We start from the raw sequence: 21198 nt of genomic DNA on the forward strand, positions 1-21198 counted from the left end.
AGCTTAAGTTGTTCAACAGTCTGGGGGTCTCCGTTGTGGTATTTTAGGCTTCATAATGCGCCACACATTTTCAATGGGAGACAGGTCTGGACTACAGGCAGGCCAGTCTAGTACCCGCACTCCTTTACTATGAAGCCACGTTGATGTAACACGTGGCTTGGCATTGTCTTGCTGAAATAAGCAGGGGCGTCCATGGTAACGTTGCTTGGATGGCAACATATGTTGCTCCAAAACCTGTATGTACCTTTCAGCATTAATGGCGCCTTCACAGATGTGTAAATTACCCATGTCTTGGGCACTAATACACCCCCATACCATCACACATGCTGGCTTTTCAACTTTGCGACTATAACAATCGAGATGGTTCTTTTCCTCTTTGGTCCGGAGGACACGACGTCCACAGTTTCCAAAAACAATTTAAAATGTAGATTCGTCAGACCCCAGAACACTTTTCCACTTGTATCAGTCCATCTTAGATGAGCTAAGGCCCAGCAAAGCCGACGGCGTTTCTGGGTGTTGTTGATAAACGGTTTTCGCCTTGGATAGGAGAGTTTTAACTTGCACTTAAGAATGTAGCGACCAACTTTAGTTACTGACAGTGGGTTTTGAAATGTTCCTGAGCCCATGTGGTGATATCCTTTACACACTGATGTCGCTTGTTGATGCAGTACAGCCTGAGGGATCGTAGGTCACAGGCTTAGCTGCTTACGTGCAGTGATTTCTCCAGATTCTCTGAACCCTTTGATGATATTACGGACCGTAGATGGTGAAATCCCTAAATTCCTTGCAATAGCTGGTTGAGAAAGGTTATTCTTAAACTGTTCAACAATTTGCTCACGCATTTGTTGACAAAGTGGTGACCCTCGCCCCATCCTTGTTTGTGAATGACTGAGCATTTCATGGAATCTACTTTTATACCCAATCATGGCACCCACCTGTTCCCAATTTGCCTGATCACCTGTGGGATGTTCCAAATAAGTGTTTGATGAGCATTCCTCAACTTTATCAGTATTTATTGCTACCTTTCCCAACTTCTTTGTCACGTGTTGCTGGCATCAAATTCTAAAGTTAATGATTATTTGCAAAAAAAAAAAAAAAAAAAATGTTTATCAGTTTGAACATCAAATATGTTGTCTTTGTAGCATATTCAACTGAATATGGGTTGAAAATGATTTGCAAATCATTGCATTCCGTTTATATTTACATCTAACACAATTTCCCAACTCATATGGAAACGGGGTTAGTACATCCTATTATGAAAACATAGAAGTTTATACTGTAGAAAGACAAATTGTAATTTGTGATGTATTGTAAATGTAATCTCCTTTTGCAGAAGTCATTGATTGACTGTCCAGCCAAAACCAACAATCCCTGGATCTCCCAGGTAGTAAAAACAACCCTTTGTGGTTTACTAGTGTATGAAACGTTTTTGTTCCATGCTGACAGTTTGTTGAAACTTTTTTTTTTTAACTCCACTGTTCAGGTACCCTCTGAAAAGATCTTGCAGGCAGGCAAGATTCTCCGCAACGCCATCCTCTCGAGATCCCCCCATATGATCCGAGATAGAAAGTACCATCTGAAGACATACAGGTTAATGCAACACAATATTTAAAAAGAAAGCGGACTATTTGGCGGAATGCTACTATGTTTTTTAGAGGGCTTTGGGGAATAAATGACTCCCCATTGCCTGCTTTGTTAGTCGCCTCCTGTTTGTCAGGCTGTGGCCACGACAGGAAGGTGAATGAATCCCAGGATGCACAGACAAGGCAAGAATGAACTCTATTTATTACCTGATCTACTAAAGGTTTGCGTGTACTCAAACACGTGCAAAGTTGATATCACACGCAAAGCTGATCTACTAAACTTGTGCTCAGAGGATTGAGTCCCCTTACTGAGCAGAATCAGGAGCACAATCCATTTAGCGTGTCTGTCTTCATGAATATGTGGAAAATATGCTGATCGCCCACAATACTGGGAGGAGAAGATGCAAATGTAATCATTCAGCACGCGCAATGTGATTTATCAAGGCGGATCACTGTTCTGCGGCCGCTATTTTGCATCTTTATCCAGCACGTCTGAAAGTATGTGCAAACTAACACATGACACACACAAAATAGGTGCTCCTGCTGCAAGGACAGACTTTGTTTAAATATGTTGACACGTGTGTGTGTGTGTCAACATATTTGGACTGCCAAAAATAAGAAATATTAGACATATCGTCCTTTCAGCAATATCATTTTATGATTGTATAGCAGCAAAATTAGTTTAGGGGTAAAACAAATTAAATTAATGTGTTTTGCGTCTACTGCCGTTTTATTTTATTTTTTTAATTTTTCATTAAGAAAATATGTTATTATAATGTATGTTCTGTGTGAAAAGACGTCTTTCAATATGCATTTTCTTGTTTGGATTAGGGATGTCCGATAATGGCTTTTTTGCCGATATTCCGATATTGTCCAACTCTTAATTACCGATACCGATATCAACCGATACCGATATATACAGTCGTGGAATTAACACATTATTATGCCTAATTTGGACAACCAGGTATGGTGAAGATAAGGTCCTTTTTTTAAAAATTAATAAAATAACATAAATAAATTAAAAACATTTTCTTGAATAAAAAAGAAAGTAAAACAATATAAAAACAGGCATGCCGATATTATCGGACATCTCTACTTTGGATTATTCCAGACGCATGAATGCATGGCAGTTGTGATGGTGAACCGCCTCCCTGCAGCTCGTCAGCGCACAAAAAAATAGTTTATGTTGTCTATACGTTGCGATTCTATATTGCTGAAAAGGTGGTACCGATTATAGCAGACCTGGGCAAAATAGGGCCCGCGGGCCGCATGTGGCCCATTAAGATTTTCAATCCGGCCCGCCGGACATCATTTTTTTAGACCTCAAAAGTGTATTTGCCATTATGATGTGCAATGCTGTTTTTAAATGAGCGTAAGTCTTGAACTATAGTAAGTAATTCAATGGCTGAAATCTGCACTTTTGGGTGTTATAGGAGTTATTAGGGTAATCTAGGTCACAGCAGCTCAGACCAGGAGCAAAGCAGAGTGGGCAGGGCTTGTTTTCAGAGCAGCCAGCCCCAAAGACATGTGTCAGGAACGGAAGCAAATATTTACAATACATTTCTACATAAAAGTGATAATATATCACATTGTAGGTGTTTATTACACTTTGCATTCATATTTTGCTGTTTGTTACATTTTTGTTGTGTTTTGCTTGATTGTAAAAGATACACAACTATGGAGGAGCTGGTCTGAGAAGTAAAAGATGTTCATATGTTGTTAATATTCAGTGTTTTATTGTTCATAGTTAATATTGTAAATCCCACTTTCTTTATTTTCATGTACATTTTGGGTGTCCCATTCAGTAAAAAACTGTCAAATTCCATTCCGTTTTTTTGAGGTGGTCTGTCATAACTTTTTTAGAACTCTCTGGGACATTGTGACTTTTGGTATTAGAGTTCCTGAAGAAAAGGGAGCCAAACACACACATATATTATTTATACACGCATACACATTGGCCGCCCCCAGACACATATTTTCTCTCAATGTGGCCCCCGAGTCAAAATATTTGCCCAGCTCTGAATTACAAGGTCGCACAACATTGCACACAGGTTGGACAGCACAATAACATGAATGTGGAGGGCACATAATGCCAGTTGTACACGAAAAAACCTCATTTAAATGGTGGTGTGCACCACTTTTTAAGTGTACATGCGGTCTTAGTACAAACCCCGTTTCCATGTGAGTTGGGAAATTGTGTTAGATGTAAATATAAACGGAATACAATGATTTGCAAATCCTTTTCAACCCATATTCAATTGAATGCACTACAAAGACAAGATATTTGATGTTCAAACTCATAAACTTTATTTTTTTTTTGCAAATAATAATTAACTTAGAATTTCATGGCTGCAACACGTGCCAAAGTAGTTGGGAAAGGGCATGTTCACCACTGTGTTACATGGCCTTTCCTTTTAACAACACTCCGTAAACGTTTGGGAACTGAGGAGACACATTTTTTTAAGCTTCTCAGGTGGAATTCTTTCCCATTCTTGCTTGATGTACAGCTTAAGTTGTTCAACAGTCCGGGGGTCTCCGTTGTGGTATTTTAGGCTTCATAATGCGCCACACATTTTCAATGGGAGACAGGTCTGGACTACAGGCAGGCCAGTCTAGTACCCGCACTCTTTTACTATGAAGCCACGTTGATGTAATACGTGGCTTGGCATTGTCTTGCTGAAATAAGCAGGGGCGTCCATGGTAACGTTAGTTGGATGGCAACATATGTTGCTCCAAAAGCTGTATGTACCTTTCAGCATTAATGGCGCCTTCACAGATGTGTACCGTATTTTTCGGACTACAAGTCACAGTTTTTTTCATAGTTTGGCCGGGCTCCAGTGCGACTTATATATGTTTTTTTCCTTTTTACTATGCATTTTCAGCAGGTGCGACTTATACTCCGGTGCAACTTATACTCCGAAAAATAAGGTAAGTTACCCATGTCTTGGGCACTAATACACCCCCATACCATCACAGATGCTGGCTTTTCAACTTTGCGCCTATAACAATCCGGATGGTTCTTTTCCTCATTGGTCCGGAGGACACGACGTCCACAGTTTCCAAAAACAATTTGAAATGTGGACTAGTCAGACCACAGAACACTTTTCCACTTTGTATCAGTCCATCTTAGATGAGCTCAGGCCCAGCGAAGCCGACTACGTTTCTGGGTGTTGTTGATAAACGGTTTTCGCCTTGCATAGGAGAGTTTTAACTTGCATTTACAGATGTAGCGACCAACTGTAATTACTGACAGTGGGTTTCTGAAGTGTTCCTGAGCCCATGTGGTGATGTCCTTTACACACTGATGTCGGTTGTTGATGCAGTACAGCCTGAGGGATCAAAGGTCACGGGCTTAGCTGCTTACGTGCAGTGATTTCTCCAGATTCTCTGAACCCTTTGATGATATTACGGACCGTAGATGGTGAAATCCCTAAATTCCTTGCAATAGCTGGTTGAGAAAGGTTTTTCTTAAACTGTTCATTTGCTCACGCATTTGTTGACAAAGTGGTGACCCTCGCCCCATCCTTGTTTGTGAATGACTGAGCATTTCATGGAAGCTGCTTTTATACCCAATCATGGCACCCACCTGTTCCCAATTTGCCTGCTCACCTGTGGGATGTTCCAAATAAGTGTTTGATGAGCATTCCTCAACTTTATCAGTATTTATTGCCACCGTTCCCAACTTCTTTGTCACGTGCTGCTGGCATCAAATTCTAAAGTTAATGACTATTTGCAAAAAAAAAAAAGTTTATCAGTTTGAACATCAAATATGTTGTCTTTGTAGCATATTCAACTGAATATGGGTTGAAAATGATTTGCAAATCATTGTATTCCGTTTATATTTATATCTAACACAATTTCCCAACTCATATGGAAACGGGGTTTGTAAGTAAGGATCATGGATGATGGGCAACATTCCAAAAAGGTGCAATTTCCCTTTAAATGCTTAAATGTAAGATTTATTTCTTATGGGCAAAATACAACATAAGTTAATGATTACTAAACATAATGGTTAATTGGGCAAACAATGACGTCATGGCCGAGTGTAGGATTTGACATCTACTTGTTTACCAGGCAGTGTTGCGTGGGAATAGAGCTGGTGGACTGGTTGATGCAGCCGAGCTCATGTGTGCACTCTCGCCTTCAAGCTGTGGGAATGTGGCAGGTGCTGCTCGAGGAAGGCGTTCTCCACCACGGTGAGACTTGCATTTTCACGTAAGAATGACAATCTTGATTTTGAAGTGCATCGGAATGTAACCCAGTGGACCAGGAGATGAGCTTCCAAGACAAGTACTTTTTCTATCGCTTCCTGGACGATGAAGAGGACGAGACTTCCGTGCCCAGCGAGGATGAGGGCCAAGAGGAGCTCCAGGACACCCTGCTCCTCCTCATGCAGATGGGGCCGGACGCCTACATGAGGATGATCCTGAGGAAGCCGTAAGCCAAGTCACTTGGTTTTCTTGTATTCACGTATCTTACTCTCAAACACATCATCTCTTTGCAGCCCAGCGGAGAGAACAGAAGATGATTTGGAGATCATTTATGAGGAATTGCTTCACATTAAGTCCTTAGCTCACCTTTCCACCACGGTAAGTCCTCTCCAATGCAATCACCTTGTGCAATGAAAGGCCTAAATACTAATACTTCTTGTTACCATTGACCAGGGTTGGTTGTAGATGTCAGGTTCAAACACTGATGATATCTATTAAACAGACAAGAAGCAAGGAATTAAACAGAGACAGGATTCAATTTAGCTCAATGAGGAGAAACGTCTGGGCTGTACTCTTTGGACAGTGTTCCACCACGCTCTGGCAAGAGAATTCTACGCCACCTCTTTTATTTGGACTTTCCCTGATTACATAGCAACAGCTGTTTCCAAAGGGACGGGGGTCGTAAACAGCTATTGCCTTCGGTCACAAAACAGTCAAACAAAAAGATGCCTGGAGCTTGGACAGGCCCTGCTTTCTCTCTGCTTTGTAGATCTCGGGTCAAGATAAGATCTTCCTGTGGATCACAATAGATCAAAGAAACCTAACCCCTCCTGTCTCCTCCCATCGTACAAACCCTGTTTCCTTATGAGTTGGGAAATTGTGTTAGATGTAAATATAAACAGAATACAATGATTTGCAAATCCTTTTCAACCCATATTCAATTGAATGCACTACAAAGACAACATATTTGATGTTCAAACTCATAAACGTTTTTTGTTTTTTTGCAAATAATAATTAACTTAGAATTTCATGGCTGCAACACGTGCCAAAGTAGTTGGGAAAGGGCATGTTCACCACTGTGTTACATGGCCTTTGCTTTTAACAACACTCAGTAAACGTTTGGGAACTGAGGAGACACATTTTTTAAGCTTCTCAGGTGGAATTCTTTCCCATTCTTGCTTGATGTACAGCTTAAGTTGTTCAACAGTCCGGGGGTCTCCGTTGTGGTATTTTAGGCTTCATAATGCGCCACACGTTTGCAATGGGAGACAGACAGGTCTGGACTACAGGCAGGCCAGTCTAGTACCCGCACTCTTTTACTATGAAGCCACGCTGTTGTAACACGTGGCTTGGCATTGTCTTGCTGAAATAAGCAGGGGCGTCCATAATAATGTTGCTTGGATGGCAACATATGTTGCTCCAAAAGCTGTATGTACCTTTCAGCATTAATGGTGCCTTCACAGATGTGTAAGTTACCCATGTCTTGGGCACTAATACACCCCCATTTCATCACAGATGCTGGCTTTTATCACTTTGCGCCTATAACAATCCGGATGGTTCTTTTACTCTTTGTTCCGGAAGACACGACGTCCACAGTTTCCAAAAACAATTTGAAATGTGGACTGGTCAGACCACAGAACATTTTTCCACTTTGCATCAGTCCATCTTAGATGAGCTCGGGCCCAGCGAAGCGTTTCTGGGTGTTGTTGATAAATGGCTTTGGCTCTGCATAGTAGAGTTTTAACTTGCACTTACAGATGTAGCGACCCAACTGTAGTTACTGACAGTGGTTTTCTGAAGTGTTCCTGAGCCCATGTGGTGATATCCTTTACACACTGATGTTGCTTTTTGATGCAGTATCACCTGAGGTCAGTAATATCCTCACTTACCGTATTTTCCGCACTATAAGGCGCACCTAAAAACCACAAATTTTCTCAAAAGCTGACAGTGCGCCTTATAACCCGGTGCGCTTTATATATGGATAAATATTAAGATTCATTTTCATAAAGTTTCGGTCTCGCAACTTCGGTAAACAGCCGCCATCTTTTTTCCCGGTAGAACAGGAAGCGCTTCTTCTTCTACTGTAAGCAACCACCCGCCCGCGTAGAAGAAGAAAAAGCGTGCGGATATCACCGTACGTTTCATTTCCTTTGTGTGTTTACATCTGTAAAGACCACAAAATGGCTCCTACTAAGCGACCGGGATCCGGTTCATGAAAAGACGCAATCTCTCCATCCGCACACGGATTACTATTTCACAGCAACTGATATTCCTGTGAACCGCACTGTGGATACAACGGGAGCACGTACGGTGAATATTCGCACCACAGGGAATGAGAAGTCATCCTTCACTGTGGTTCTAGCTTGCCATGCTAATGGCCAGAAACTTCCACCCATGGTGATATTCAAAAGACCTTGCCAAAAGAGACCTTTCCAGCCGGCGTCATCATAAAAGCTAACTCGAAGGGATGGATGAAGAAAAGATGAGCGAGTGGTTAAGGTAAGTTTAAGTTTACGCGAAGAGGCCGGGTGGCTTTTTTCACGCAGCTCTGTCCATGTTGATATACGTATGTTTGTGATTGCACATTTGCGTACATTTTGGGAGTGAACAGAGTTGTTAGAACGCTGGTTTTTAATATATTATTAAAGTTTGACTGACCTATCTGACTGTTTTTTTGACATTCCTTTAGCGCAGTTAGATGCGGCTTACAACATGGGGCGGCTTATTGGTGGACAAAGTTTTGAAATATGCCGTTCATTGAAGGCGCGGCTTATAACCCAGGGCGCCTTATGGTGCGGAAAATACGGTACATGCAGTTATTTCTCCAGATTCTCTGAACCTTTTGATGACATTACGGAGCGTAGATGGTGAAATCCCTAAATTCCTTGCAATAGCTGGTTGAGAAATGTTGTTCTTAAACAGTTTTCTCAGGCATTTGTTGACAAAGTGGTGACCCTCGCCCGTCCTTGTTTGTGAATGACTGAGCATTTCATGGAAGCTGCTTTTATACCCAATCATGGCACCCACCCGTTCCCAATTAGCCTGTTCACCTGTGGGATGTTCCAAATAAGTCTTTGATGAGCATTCCTCAACTGTCTGAGTCTTTTTTGCCACTTGTGCCAGCTTTTTTGACACATGTTGCAAGCATGAAATTCCAAAAGAGCTGATATTTGTAAAAAATAACAAAGTTTACCAGTTCGAATGTTAAGTATCTTGTCTTTGCAGTCTATTCAATTGAATATAGGTTGAAAAGGATTTGCAAATCATTGTGACAAGCGGTAGAAAATGGATGGATGTATTCTGTTTTTATTTACCATTTACACAACGTGGCAACTTGACTGGTTTTGGGGTGATACAAACGTGTCCACGAGAAAAAAGTTGGTAGATTTGTTGCAAATAGCTTTTTAGAATTTAGAGGGGTCTGAATATTGGCAAAATATAGGGGCCGCTACAAAAAAAACTAATGTATGGGAAACATTGCACTGTATTCTAATGAACTCCATATAAAAACTGCTTTAAGAACTGCACGGCGTGATTGTTTTATTATTTACCATGAATGATTATGAACTTAAATTAAAATGCTGTGTACACTAAAAATTATTGTTAATAATAGTCTAGAAATATGTTGCACAGGTCAAGAGAGAACTGATGGGGGTGCTCATATTTGAGTCCCACGCCAAAGCAGGGACTCTGTGTAAGTAATGCCATATTATTCCAATTTTACACCGTACAAGTAACTCACGACTGTCTTATTTTCTTAATCATCTCAGTGTTCAGTCAAGGCGAGGAGGGTACATCGTGGTACATCATCCTGAAGGGCTCGGTCAACGTCGTCATTTATGGAAAAGTTGGTGTTTTTTATCCGATTCTGCCGTGTCCTGGCTGCTAATCTGATGGGCACACTTGGCCCTGCAGGGCGTGGTCTGCACACTCCATGAGGGGGACGACTTTGGGAAGCTGGCGCTCGTCAATGATGCCCCCCGTGCGGCCTCCATTGTCCTAAGAGAGGACGACTGTCACTTCCTGAGAGTGAACAAGGACGACTTCAACAGGATTTTAAGGGTTTGTTTCTTTATCTTTTTATCGTTGCCCTCTGCTGGCAAAAACCTAGTAATGCAGCCATCAAATCCGTATCTGTACACTTGACCTACTATGACATATTTTACTGATCCTATCACATGTTGTATGTTAATAGTAACAAATACTGTACCTATATGTGTTATTTACATTTTTATTAGAAAATTGTGTTTCAGAAAGATCTGATCACAGCGATTTGCACAATGATTTTCTTTTCTGCCTTGAAATAAAAGTGCATGCACTGTAACTTCAGCTTTTTCTTTTTCTTTTGCTGTGAAGGATGTGGAGGCCAACACAGTGCGTCTTAAGGAGCATGGTCAGGATGTCCTGGTATTAGAGAAGAGCCTCAGGAGCAGCCAATCCTCCATCCAGGGAGCTTCATCCTCCCATTACATGTAAATACTAATAATAATTTCATATTATCATAATGTTTCATTCAGGTGGGGATACAGCACACCTACAAATACAAACCCCGTTTCCATATGAGTTGGGAAATTGTGTTAGATGTAAATATAAACGGAATACAATGATTTGCAAATCATTTTCAACCCATATTCAGTTGAATATGCTACAAAGACAACATATTTGATGTTCAAACTGATAAACGTTTTTTTTTTTTTGCAAATAATCATTAACTTTAGAATTTGATGCCAGCAACACGTGACAAAGAAGTTGGGAAAGGTGGCAATAAATACTGATAAAGTTGAGGAATGCTCATCAAACACTTATTTGGAACATCCCACAGGTGAACAGGCAAATTGGTAACATGTGGGTGCCATGATTGAGTATAAAAGTAGATTCCATGAAAGGGTCACCACTTTGTCAACAAATGCGTGCGCAAATTGTTGAACAGTTTAAGAAAAACCTTTCTCAACCAGTTATTGCAAGGAATTTAGGGATTTCACCATCTACGGTCCGTAATATCATCAAAGGGTTCAGAGAATCTGGAGAAATCACTGCACGTAAGCAGCTAAGCCCGTGACCTTCGATCCCTCAGGCTGTACTGCATCAACAAGCGACATCAGTGTGTAAAGGATATTACCACATGGGCTCAGGAACACTTCAGAAACCCACTGTCAGTAACTACAGTTGGTCGCTACATCTGTAAGTGCAAGTTAAAACTCTCCTATGCAAGGCGAAAACTGTTTATCAACAACACCCAGAAACGCCGTCGGCTTCGCTCGGCCTGAGCTCATCTAAGATGGACTGATACAAAGTGGAATAGTGTTCTGTGGTCTGACGAGTCCACATTCCAAATTGTTTTTGGAAACTGTGGATGTTGTGTCCTCCGGACCAAAGAGGAAAAGAACCATCCGGATTGTTATAGGCGCAAAGTTGAAAAGCCAGCATCTGTGATGGTATGGGGGTGTATTAGTGCCCAAGACATGGGTAACTTACACATCTGTGAAGGCACCATTAATGCTGAAAGGTACATACAGGTTTTGGAGCAACATATGTTGCCATCCAAGCAACGTTACCATGGACGCCCCTGCTTATTTCAGCAAGACAATGCCAAGCCACGTGTTACATCAACGTGGCTTCATAGTAAAAGAGTGTGGGTACTAGACTGGCCTGCCTGTAGTCCATTGAAAATGTGGCACATTATGAAGCCTAAAATACCACAACGGAGACCCCGGGACTGTTGAACAACTTAAGCTGTACATCAAGCAAGAATGGGAAAGAATTCCACCTGAGAAGCTTAAAAAATGTGTCTCCTCAGTTCCCAAACGTTTACTGAGTGTTGTTAAAAGGAAAGGCCATGTAACACAGTGGTGAACATGCCCTTTCCCAACTACTTTGGCACGTGTTGCAGACATAAAATTATAAGTTAATTATTATTTTCAAAAAAAAAAAATGTATGAGTTTGAACATCAAATAAGTTGTCTTTGTAGTGCATTCAATTGAATATGGGTTGAAAGGGATTTGCAAATAATTTTTTTCCGTTTATATTTACATCTAACACAATTTCCCAACTCATATTGAAACGGGGTTTGTAGAACCTGGCCCGCCGATTATATACAGCGGCGGTGCCGCGGTAACACCGCATTCACCGCTAATTCTCATACTTGCCAACCCTCCCGGGAGACTCCCAAATTTCAGTGCCCCTCTCGAAAAGGTGTGTGTGTGGGGGGGCGGGATTTGGTGTTAGCGGGTGGTCTGTTTTGTAGCCTCCCGGAAGAGTTAGTGCTGCAAAGGGTTCTGGGTATTTGTTCTGTTGTGTTTATGTTGTGTTACGGTGCGGATGTTCTCCCGAAATGTGTTTGTCATTCTTGTTTGGTGTGGATTCACAGTGTAGCGTATATTTCTAACAGTGTTAAAGTTTTTTATACGGCCACCCTCAGTGTAACCTGTATCGCTGTTGATCAAGTATGCGTTGCATTCACGTGTGTGTGCGTACAGAAGCCGCACATATCTTGTGACAGGGCTTGCACGTTGTTAGAATGGATGAAAAGCGGACGTGACGACAGCTTGTAGAGGACGTTAAAGGCAGTGCCTTTAAGGCACGCCCCCCAGACTGTGGTCCGGGTGGACTACGAGATATAATGACTGATGAACACCTTCGATCGACAATGAAGGTTGCCTCAGCTCAAAGCCTGAGCCCCGACATTAATGAACTAGCATCCAAGAAAAGATGGCAGGTATCTGGCTTGGGCACATCAGATTAGATCAGTGTGTTGCAAACTGAGCAGTTTAAAGTCCTGAATGGTTGGTTTATTCATTGTTATTTTATTTTCAAATTTATTAGCCCGTGGAAAAAGTTAATGTTGATATTTACCTCAGAAGGCTGAAAATAGAAAAGAGGCATTACATTTTTATTTAAATTGTATTTGATATGCCATTGATATTTTTTAATTATTATTATTATTATTTGAAACTCGATTTTGCATGTCACTATAAAGTTATATAAGCCTTGCTTGTTCAATATTCAATGCAAAACTTGTTTGGGTCCCTATTAAAAGGTTAATTTGTTCAACCTTGGCCCACGGCTTTGTTCAGTTTTAAATTTTGGCCAACTCTGTATTTGAGTTTGACACCCCTGATGTAGAACGTCCGGCGGGCCAAATTGAAAATCTTAATGGGCCGCATGTGGCCCTCGGGCCCTATTTTGCCTAGGTCGGCATTAGTGGTTAGTATCTATGAGGCATATTTAGGGTTTAAACATGGATTGTGCTTCTATGCAATTTTAGCTTGTTGGCTTTCTTCGAAAGAGAGACAGAGAGCGTTTCTGTAGCAGAATGTAATCTAATGATCACAACAGTCAATTTTATTGTTGATCCAAAATCGGAGGAGGATGCCAAGCTAGCACGAGGGTATGGAAGAGGAGAAGGGAGTGGTGGAGGCCTTGCTGCAGCATCATAATCCAGGCTTTGTTAGTGGCCAACTATTGTGACATTTTTACGGGCGTCTGAATTACTCACATTATGTGCTAATCATGGATGGTCTCGGAAAGGGACTCCCGGGAATCTATTCTGTATTGATTACAGTATTTTCCAGACTATAAGGCGCACTTAAAATAATTTTTTTCTTCTTCTCAAAACTCGACAATGCGCCTTATAACCCGGTGCGCCTAATGTACGGAATAATTCTGGTTTTGCTTACCGACCTCAAAGTTATTTTATTTGGTACATGGGGAAATGATAAGTGTGACCAGTAGATGGCAGTCAAACATAAGAGATACGTGTAGAATGCAATATGATGGCAGTCACACATAAGAGATACGTGTAGACTGCAATATGACTCAAGTAAACAACACCAACATTGTATATGTTCCATTGAAAATATAGAACATTACACACGGCGCTCAAAAATCTATCAAAATGTTTTAGTACGACTTTGGTAAGCTATGAAGCCGCACCACTTGATGGATTGTACTGTGCTAAACCGCACTAAAAGAACACCTCCAGATAACTACAACCCTAGACTAACACCCTCCCCCACCTCATCCCACCTCCCCGGATTGTAAATAATCAAATGTATATACTTGTTCTTATGCTTTCTGAGCTCACTATGTTCACTGCTCGCTGTACATATCCTACCAAGTGAGACCTACACTGTTACAATGTCCATTTCTCAGATGATATAATTGTTGATGACTGAAGTGCTGATATCAACCAAACCTAACCCCCTCCACATCCCACCCCCCGGATTGTAAATAATGTCAATAATTCAATGTATATACTCTGATGATTAACTTGTGTGATGACTGTATTATGCTGACAGTATATATTTGTACCATGAATTGATTAATGTGGACCCCGACTTAAACCAGTTGAAAAACTTATTCGGGTGTTACCATTAAGTGGTCAATTGTACGGAATATGTACTGTACTATCTACTAATAAAAATCTCAATCAATCAATTCAACATAGGAGTATTATTATGGTGTGTGTATAAGGTAAGACATATTATGCAAAAGCAACTTTTCTTACCTTCTGGTACCTGCTGATCTGTATTTGGGATCTGCATAAGTCCTGAAAAATTGCACGCGTCCGCCTTTGTTGTCCGTGGCGACGCCGTAGTCGATAAGCTTCTTCTTTTTCTCTATCTTCTTGTTATGGGACATTCATCCACCACTGTTGCCATTTCTAATATAAAGTAGTATACGACTCCTTTAATGCGCCCTATAATCTGGTGCGCCTTATATATAGAATAAAATAGAATAGAATGGACTTTATTGTCATTATATTTGCATATAACAAGGTTAAGGACTCCAATTTAAGGTGCGGTAGTGGAAACAAATATGGAATAAAAATAATCTTGCTAACTATATATATATATATATATATATATATATATATATATATATATATATATATATATATATATATATTTATATATTTATATATATATATATATATATATATATATATATATATATATATATTTATATATATATATATATATATATATATATATATATATTTATATATATACCGTATTTTTCAGACTATAAGTCGCAGTTTTTTTCATAGTTTGGCCGAGGGTGCGACTTATACTCAGGAGCGACTTATGTGCAAAATTATTAACACATTACCGTAAAATATCAAATAATATTATTTAGCTCATTCACGTAAGAGACTAGACGTATAAGATTTCATGGGATTTAGCGATTAGGAGTGACAGATTGTTTGGTAAACGTATAGCATGTTCTATATGTTATAGTTATTTGAATGACTCTTGGCATTATATGTTACGTTAACATACCAGGCACGTTCTTTATATAACGTACACTTATTCAGCCTGTTGTTCACTGTTCTTTATTTATTTTAAATTGCCTTTCAAATGTCTATTCTTGGTGTTGGCTTTTATCAAATACATTTCCCCCAAAAATGTGACTTATACTCCAGTGCGACTTATATATGTTTTTTTCCCTCTTTATTATGCATTTTCGGCTGGTGCGACTTATACTCCGGAGCGACTTATACTCCGAAAAATACGGTATATAAATATAGATTTATATATATGAAAAACGATCGGAAATAGACCATTCATCGGCGATTCGCTTTATAATCCGGTGCGCCTTATGGTCCGAAAAATATGGTATATTTGCAACTTATAGGATGTGGCAAAATTTCCTTTATTATTGTTTTGCATTCTTTGGTTCAAGTTAAAATGTAGACATTTGCTGTGAGGTTTACTGCTGTAAAGTACATAATCAAACATCCATCCATCCATTTTCTACCGCTTGTCCCTTTCGGGGTCGCGGGGGGCGCTGGAGCCTATCCCAGCTGCAATCAAACAGATTTTTTAATTACATTGAAGACAATTACAATTTTTGCCGATTAAATAACATCAGTATTTTCTTCATAAATCGTAAATGACCTTAAATGAGCTATAGAAGAAGAAGACTGATATACAGGTATATAGTCTCATGAGTGCGATAAAAAACAAAATGCCAAATATACACTAATTCTAACTTTGATCTCATTTTATGAATTCCTAGTGTAATGACTAGGAATAACAATTTAATCAACAGCTTCTTGCTGCATTCGATCAGTTGGAAATAGTGAAAGTTAACCATTGACCTCAGCTCCCTCATTTAATGTCAGGTATTCTTGTTCTTGTTCAGAAATAGAGAAATAACACCTTCAGGTCTGAAGAAAATTGGGACTGCACTCTTCTTCTAATATGAGTCATCAATACAAGGTGTTTTTTTTACACTTGTGATATTGTGTTGTGTGACGAACAAAACAACTTCAAAACACCACAACACATTCCCAACGAAACCTTCAAGTGTCAACATTTTGTGCAGGGTCTCGCTTTAATCAACTCCTCTTGTCGCACACAAGAGTCTGAAGGACATAACAGGACACATGAAACACCATCTCATGATGTTGTTATCCACTAAGCAAGCTGGGTAGTGTTGCCACCCACACTTCACCTGGTCAAGATGTCTGCTCTGGCACCTGGATGAAGCAGATGCTCATTCACTTAAAGTGTTGTCTAATCATGCATTGCTATGGTTGCTTGATGACCTTTGTGTCGTGTGTGCTTGCAGGTACAAGGTTATGGCGGGTACACCAGAGAAGATTCTGGAGCACCTGCTTGAGAGGATGCGAATGGATTCTCAGTTTTCAGAGTCAGGTACAGAAGAACAGAAGCGGCCTGTGTTCAATGTTGTTTTAATGCAAAAAACACACCCAACACTTTATCAGAAGGAAAACAATTGCGGACTATTCCTTGTTGTAGAGCAGGGGTGTCGAAGCCGAACCCTGCAATATGTGCATACTTGCCAACCTTCTCGGATTTTCCGGGAGACTCCTGAAATTCAGCGCCTCTCCCGAAAACCTCCCGGGACAAATTTTCTCCCGAAATTCAGGCGGACTCAGGTCCATGAGGACCTGAGTCCGCTAACCCACAATATAACCAGCATACCTGCCCAATCACGTTATAACTGTAGAATGATGGAGGGCGAGTTCTTGGTTTCTTATGTGGGTTTATTGTTAGGCAGTTTCATTAACGTCCTCCCAGCGCGGCAACAACACACAACAACAGCAGTCACGTTTTTGTATACCGTCAAGCAGTTCGTCTGCCGTAAACAGCAATGTTGTGACACTCTTAAACAGGACAATACTGCCATCTAGTGCATTTGATGAAAGCACTTTTGTGCGTGCCACACATCAATGCATCATCAGAGAGGGTGTTCAGCATGGTTCGAAAAATAGTGACAGAGAATAGAACAAGGATGGACAATTCAACCCTTAACTCAACAATGAGTAGATGAGTGTTATGTATGTGTATATGTGTAAATAAATGAACACTGAAATTCAAGTATTTATTTTATATATATATATATATATATATAATAAAATATATATATATATATATATATATATATATACATACATATATATATATATATATATATATATATATATATATATATATATATATATATATATATATATATATATATATATATATATATATATATAGCTAGAATTCACTGAACGTCAAGTATTTCTTATATATATATATATATATATATATATATGAAATACTTGACTTGGTGAATTCTAGCTGTAAATATACTCCTCCCCTTTTAGCCACGCCCCCAACCACGCCCCCGTCCCACCTCCCGAAATCGGAGGTCTCAAGGTTGGCAAGTATGGTGGCCATCATATCATACCTTATAATTGTTCAGAAAGCATTTTAAAGGCCTACTGAAACCCACTACTACCGACCACGCAGTCTGATAGTTTATACATCAATGATGAAATCTTAACATTGCAACACATGCCAATACGGCCGGGTTAACTTATAAAGTGCAATTTTAAATTCCCTGCGAAACTTCCGGTTGAAAACGTCTAGGTATGATGACGTATGCGCGTGACGTCGATGGTTGAAACGGAAGTATTGGGACGCCATTGTATCCAATACAAAAAGCTCAGTTTTCATCGCAAAATTCCACAGTATTCTGGACATCTGTGTTGGTGAATCTTTTGCAATTTGTTTAATGAACAATGGAGACTGCAAAGAAGAAAGCTGTAGATGCGATCGGTGTATTAGCGTCTGGCTACAGCAACACAACAAGGAGGACTTTGACTTGGGTAGCAGACGCGCTATCCGACGCTAGCCGCCGACCGCATCGATGATCGGGTGAAGTCTTTCGTCGCTCCGTGGATCGCTGGAACGCAGGTGAGCTTCGGTGTTGATGAGCAGATGAGGGTTGGCGTAGGTGGAGAGCTAATGTTTTTATCATAGCTCTGTCGAGGTCCGTAGCTAAGTTAGATTCAATGGCGTCGTTAGCAACAGCATTGTTAAGCTTCGCCAGGCTGGAAAGCATTAACCGTGTAGTTACAGGTCCATGGTTTAATAGTATTGTTGATTTTCTGTCTATCCTTCCAGTCAGGGGTTTATTTCTTTTGTTTCTATCTGCAGTTAAGCCCGATGCTATCACGTTAGCGCCGTAGCTAAAGTGCTTCACCGATGTATTGTCGTGGAGATAAAAGTCACTGTGAATGTCCATTTCGCGTTCTCGACTCTCATTTTCAAGAGGATATAGTATCCGAGGTGGTTTAAAATACAAATCCGTGATCCACAATAGAAAAAGGAGAGAGTGTGGAATCCAATTAGCCCTTGTATCTAAGTTACAGTCAGAGCGAAAAAAGATGCGTCCTGCACTGCACTCTAGTCCTTCACTGTCACGTTCCTCATCCACGAATCTTTCATCCTGGTTCAAATTAATGGGGTAATTGTCGCTTTCTCGGTCCCAATCGCTCTCGCTGCTGGTGTAAACAATGGGGAAATGTGAGGAGACTTTCAACTTGTGACGTCACGCTACTTCCGGTACAGGCAAGGTTTTTTTTTTATCAGCGACCAAAAGTTGAGAACTTTATCGTCGTTGTTCTATACTAAATCCTTTCAGCAAAAATATGGCAATATCGCGAAATGATTAAGTATGACACATAAAATGGATCTGCTATCCCCGTTTAAATAAAAAAAATTCATTTCAGTAGGCCTTTAAGTTACGATTTGGTAATTAACATGAGCATCGATTGCATCATACTTTATAGCTGTTCAGCCTAGCATTCTAAGATACGGTTTGGTAGTTAACATGAGCGTCGATTGCATCATACCTTATAGCTGTTCAGCCTAGCATTCTAAGATACAGTTTGGTAATTAACATGAGCGGCGATTGCATTATACCTTATAGCTGTTGCGCAAGAAACCAAGTTATATGACTCTGAGTCATACAGCTGAATACGTTGGCCTATGTCATGTTGTATGAATTTGGCGTATTCGGCTGCAAAATTGTCCAAAAAGAAGTTGAGTTGCAAGTTTAACACCAAGACAAAGAGTCAAAGCAGCACTTCTCTGATATTGCTACAGTGCTATCTCCAAATTGTCTCCGCTCACTTTACATTGGGAAGGCCAATGGTTGCAGAAAGTACAAAGTGATTTAATACACTTTTAAGAAGAACCAAATGTTGAAACCGTGAGTCAGGATGGTGTGTGGGAAAGCTAAATGCCTGTGTCAGTCTCCCAGATAATAAACATGTTAAAGCAACAGTTTGAAACAAAGTTCTGCTAAAAGGGGACATTGCATACCGGATTTGACGTTGACTCGTGATTATGACTGGCTAAAAGCCTTGGACTTTGAAATTTCATGAGTCGTTTGATCATTCAAACCAATTGGTTTGAGAATTTATTGAAGACATCAGTGATTGCCTCGGCAGAAGACACCACATATCCACCAAACTACAAAGAGCTGAATCCTGACTGCATTATCTGTAATAAGTGGAAAAACGGCTGCCGGGCAGTCCATGCAATTGTACCTCCGGCAACAAAATGATCTAATTGTGAAAACTGTGCTGTCCAGTTGTTATGTTATAATTATTGTTATTTTTGCAGGTATTGTTTAGTAGGCTTGGCATGCAGTTGCAATTCCAAGACGTTAGATGGCAGTATTGTATAGACTACAATGTGTTGCCTTGCTAGGACGTAGTCTCTGCCATTAAGTTAAAGGCCTACTGAAATGCGATTTTCTTATTTAAATGGGGATAGCAGGTCCATTCTATTTGTCATACTTGATCATTTCGCGATATTGCCATATTTTTGCTGAAAGGATTTAGTAGAGAACATCGATGATAAAGTTTGCAACTTTTGGTCGCTGATAAAAAAGCCTTGCCTGTAGCGGAAGTAGCAGACAATATGCGCGTGACGTCACCGGTTGTGGAGCTCCTCACATCTGCACATTGTTTACAATCATGGCCACCAGCAGCGAGAGCGATTCGGACCGAGAAAGCGACGATTTCCCCATTCATTTGAGCGAGGATGAAAGATTTGTGGATGAGGAAAGTGAGAGTGAAGGACTAGAGGGCAGTGGGAGCGATTCAGATAGGGAAGATGCTGTGAGAGGCGGGTGGGACCTGATATTCAGCTGGGAATGACTAAAACAGTAAATAAACACAAGACATACAGTATATATACTCTATTTGCCACAACACAACCAGGCTTATATTTAATATGCCACAAATGAATCCCGCATAACAAACACCTCCCCCCTCCCGTCCATATAACCCGCCAATACAACTCAAACACCTGCACAACACACTCAATCCCACAGCCCAAAGTACCGTTCACCTCCCCGAAGTTCATACAGCACATATATTTCCCCAAAGTCCCCAAAGTTACGTACGTAACATGCACATAGCGGCACGCACGTAAGGCCAAGCGATCAAATGTTTGGAAGCCACAGCTGCATACTCACGTTACCGCGTCTGCGTATCCAACTCAAAGTCCTCCTGGTAAGAGTCTCTGTTGTCCCAGTTCTCCACAGGCCAATGATAAAGCTTGACTGTCATCTTTCGGGAATGTAAACAATGAAACACCAGCTGTGTTTGTGTTGCTGCATGCTGCCCGCAATACACCGCTTCCCACCTACAACTTTCTTCTTTGCTGTCTCCATTGTTCATTGAACAAATTGCAAAAGATTCACCAACACAGATGTCCAGAATACTGTGGAATTTTGCGATGAAAACAGACGACTTAATAGCTGGCCACCATGCTGTCCCAAAATGTCCTCTACAATCCGTGACGTCACGCGCTGACGTCATCATACCGAGACATTTTCAGGAGGATATTTCGCACGAAATTTAAAATTGCACTTTAGTAAGCTAAACGGTATTGGCATGTGTTGCAATGTTAAGATTTCATCATTGATATATAAACTATCAGACTGCGTGGTCGGTAGTAGTGGGTTTCAGTAGGCCTTTAAATGTGCCAGTATAGTCTCATGCTGTGCCCTACAAAGTCTTTATACTGTATGTATCGTACTTATCACACATTTGCTGTTTGATTGTAACATGCATCTTAGTTGTAGT

At 40.4% G+C, this 21198-nt stretch overlaps 1 protein-coding gene across 5 annotated transcripts in view; it reads left to right on the forward strand.

Annotated features, from left to right (window-relative positions):
* Window positions 1-21198, forward strand: part of rapgef4a (Rap guanine nucleotide exchange factor 4a) — a 121890-nt gene that overhangs the window by 88608 nt on the left and 12084 nt on the right. For all 5 annotated transcript variants that reach the window (XM_061971634.2, XM_072914454.1, XM_072914457.1 and 2 more), the window contains 10 exons: window positions 1334-1384; window positions 1484-1590; window positions 5658-5779; window positions 5846-6020; window positions 6088-6172; window positions 9428-9488; window positions 9565-9641; window positions 9710-9856; window positions 10151-10266; window positions 16371-16456. In XM_061971634.2, coding sequence (XP_061827618.2) covers window positions 1334-1384; window positions 1484-1590; window positions 5658-5779; window positions 5846-6020; window positions 6088-6172; window positions 9428-9488; window positions 9565-9641; window positions 9710-9856; window positions 10151-10266; window positions 16371-16456 — 1027 coding nt within the window. The remainder of the gene's footprint in view (window positions 1-1333; window positions 1385-1483; window positions 1591-5657; window positions 5780-5845; window positions 6021-6087; window positions 6173-9427; window positions 9489-9564; window positions 9642-9709; window positions 9857-10150; window positions 10267-16370; window positions 16457-21198) is intronic.

The sequence above is a fragment of the Nerophis lumbriciformis genome, linkage group LG13, assembly GCF_033978685.3.
Source record: "Nerophis lumbriciformis linkage group LG13, RoL_Nlum_v2.1, whole genome shotgun sequence".
NCBI lineage: Eukaryota > Metazoa > Chordata > Actinopteri > Syngnathiformes > Syngnathidae > Nerophis > Nerophis lumbriciformis.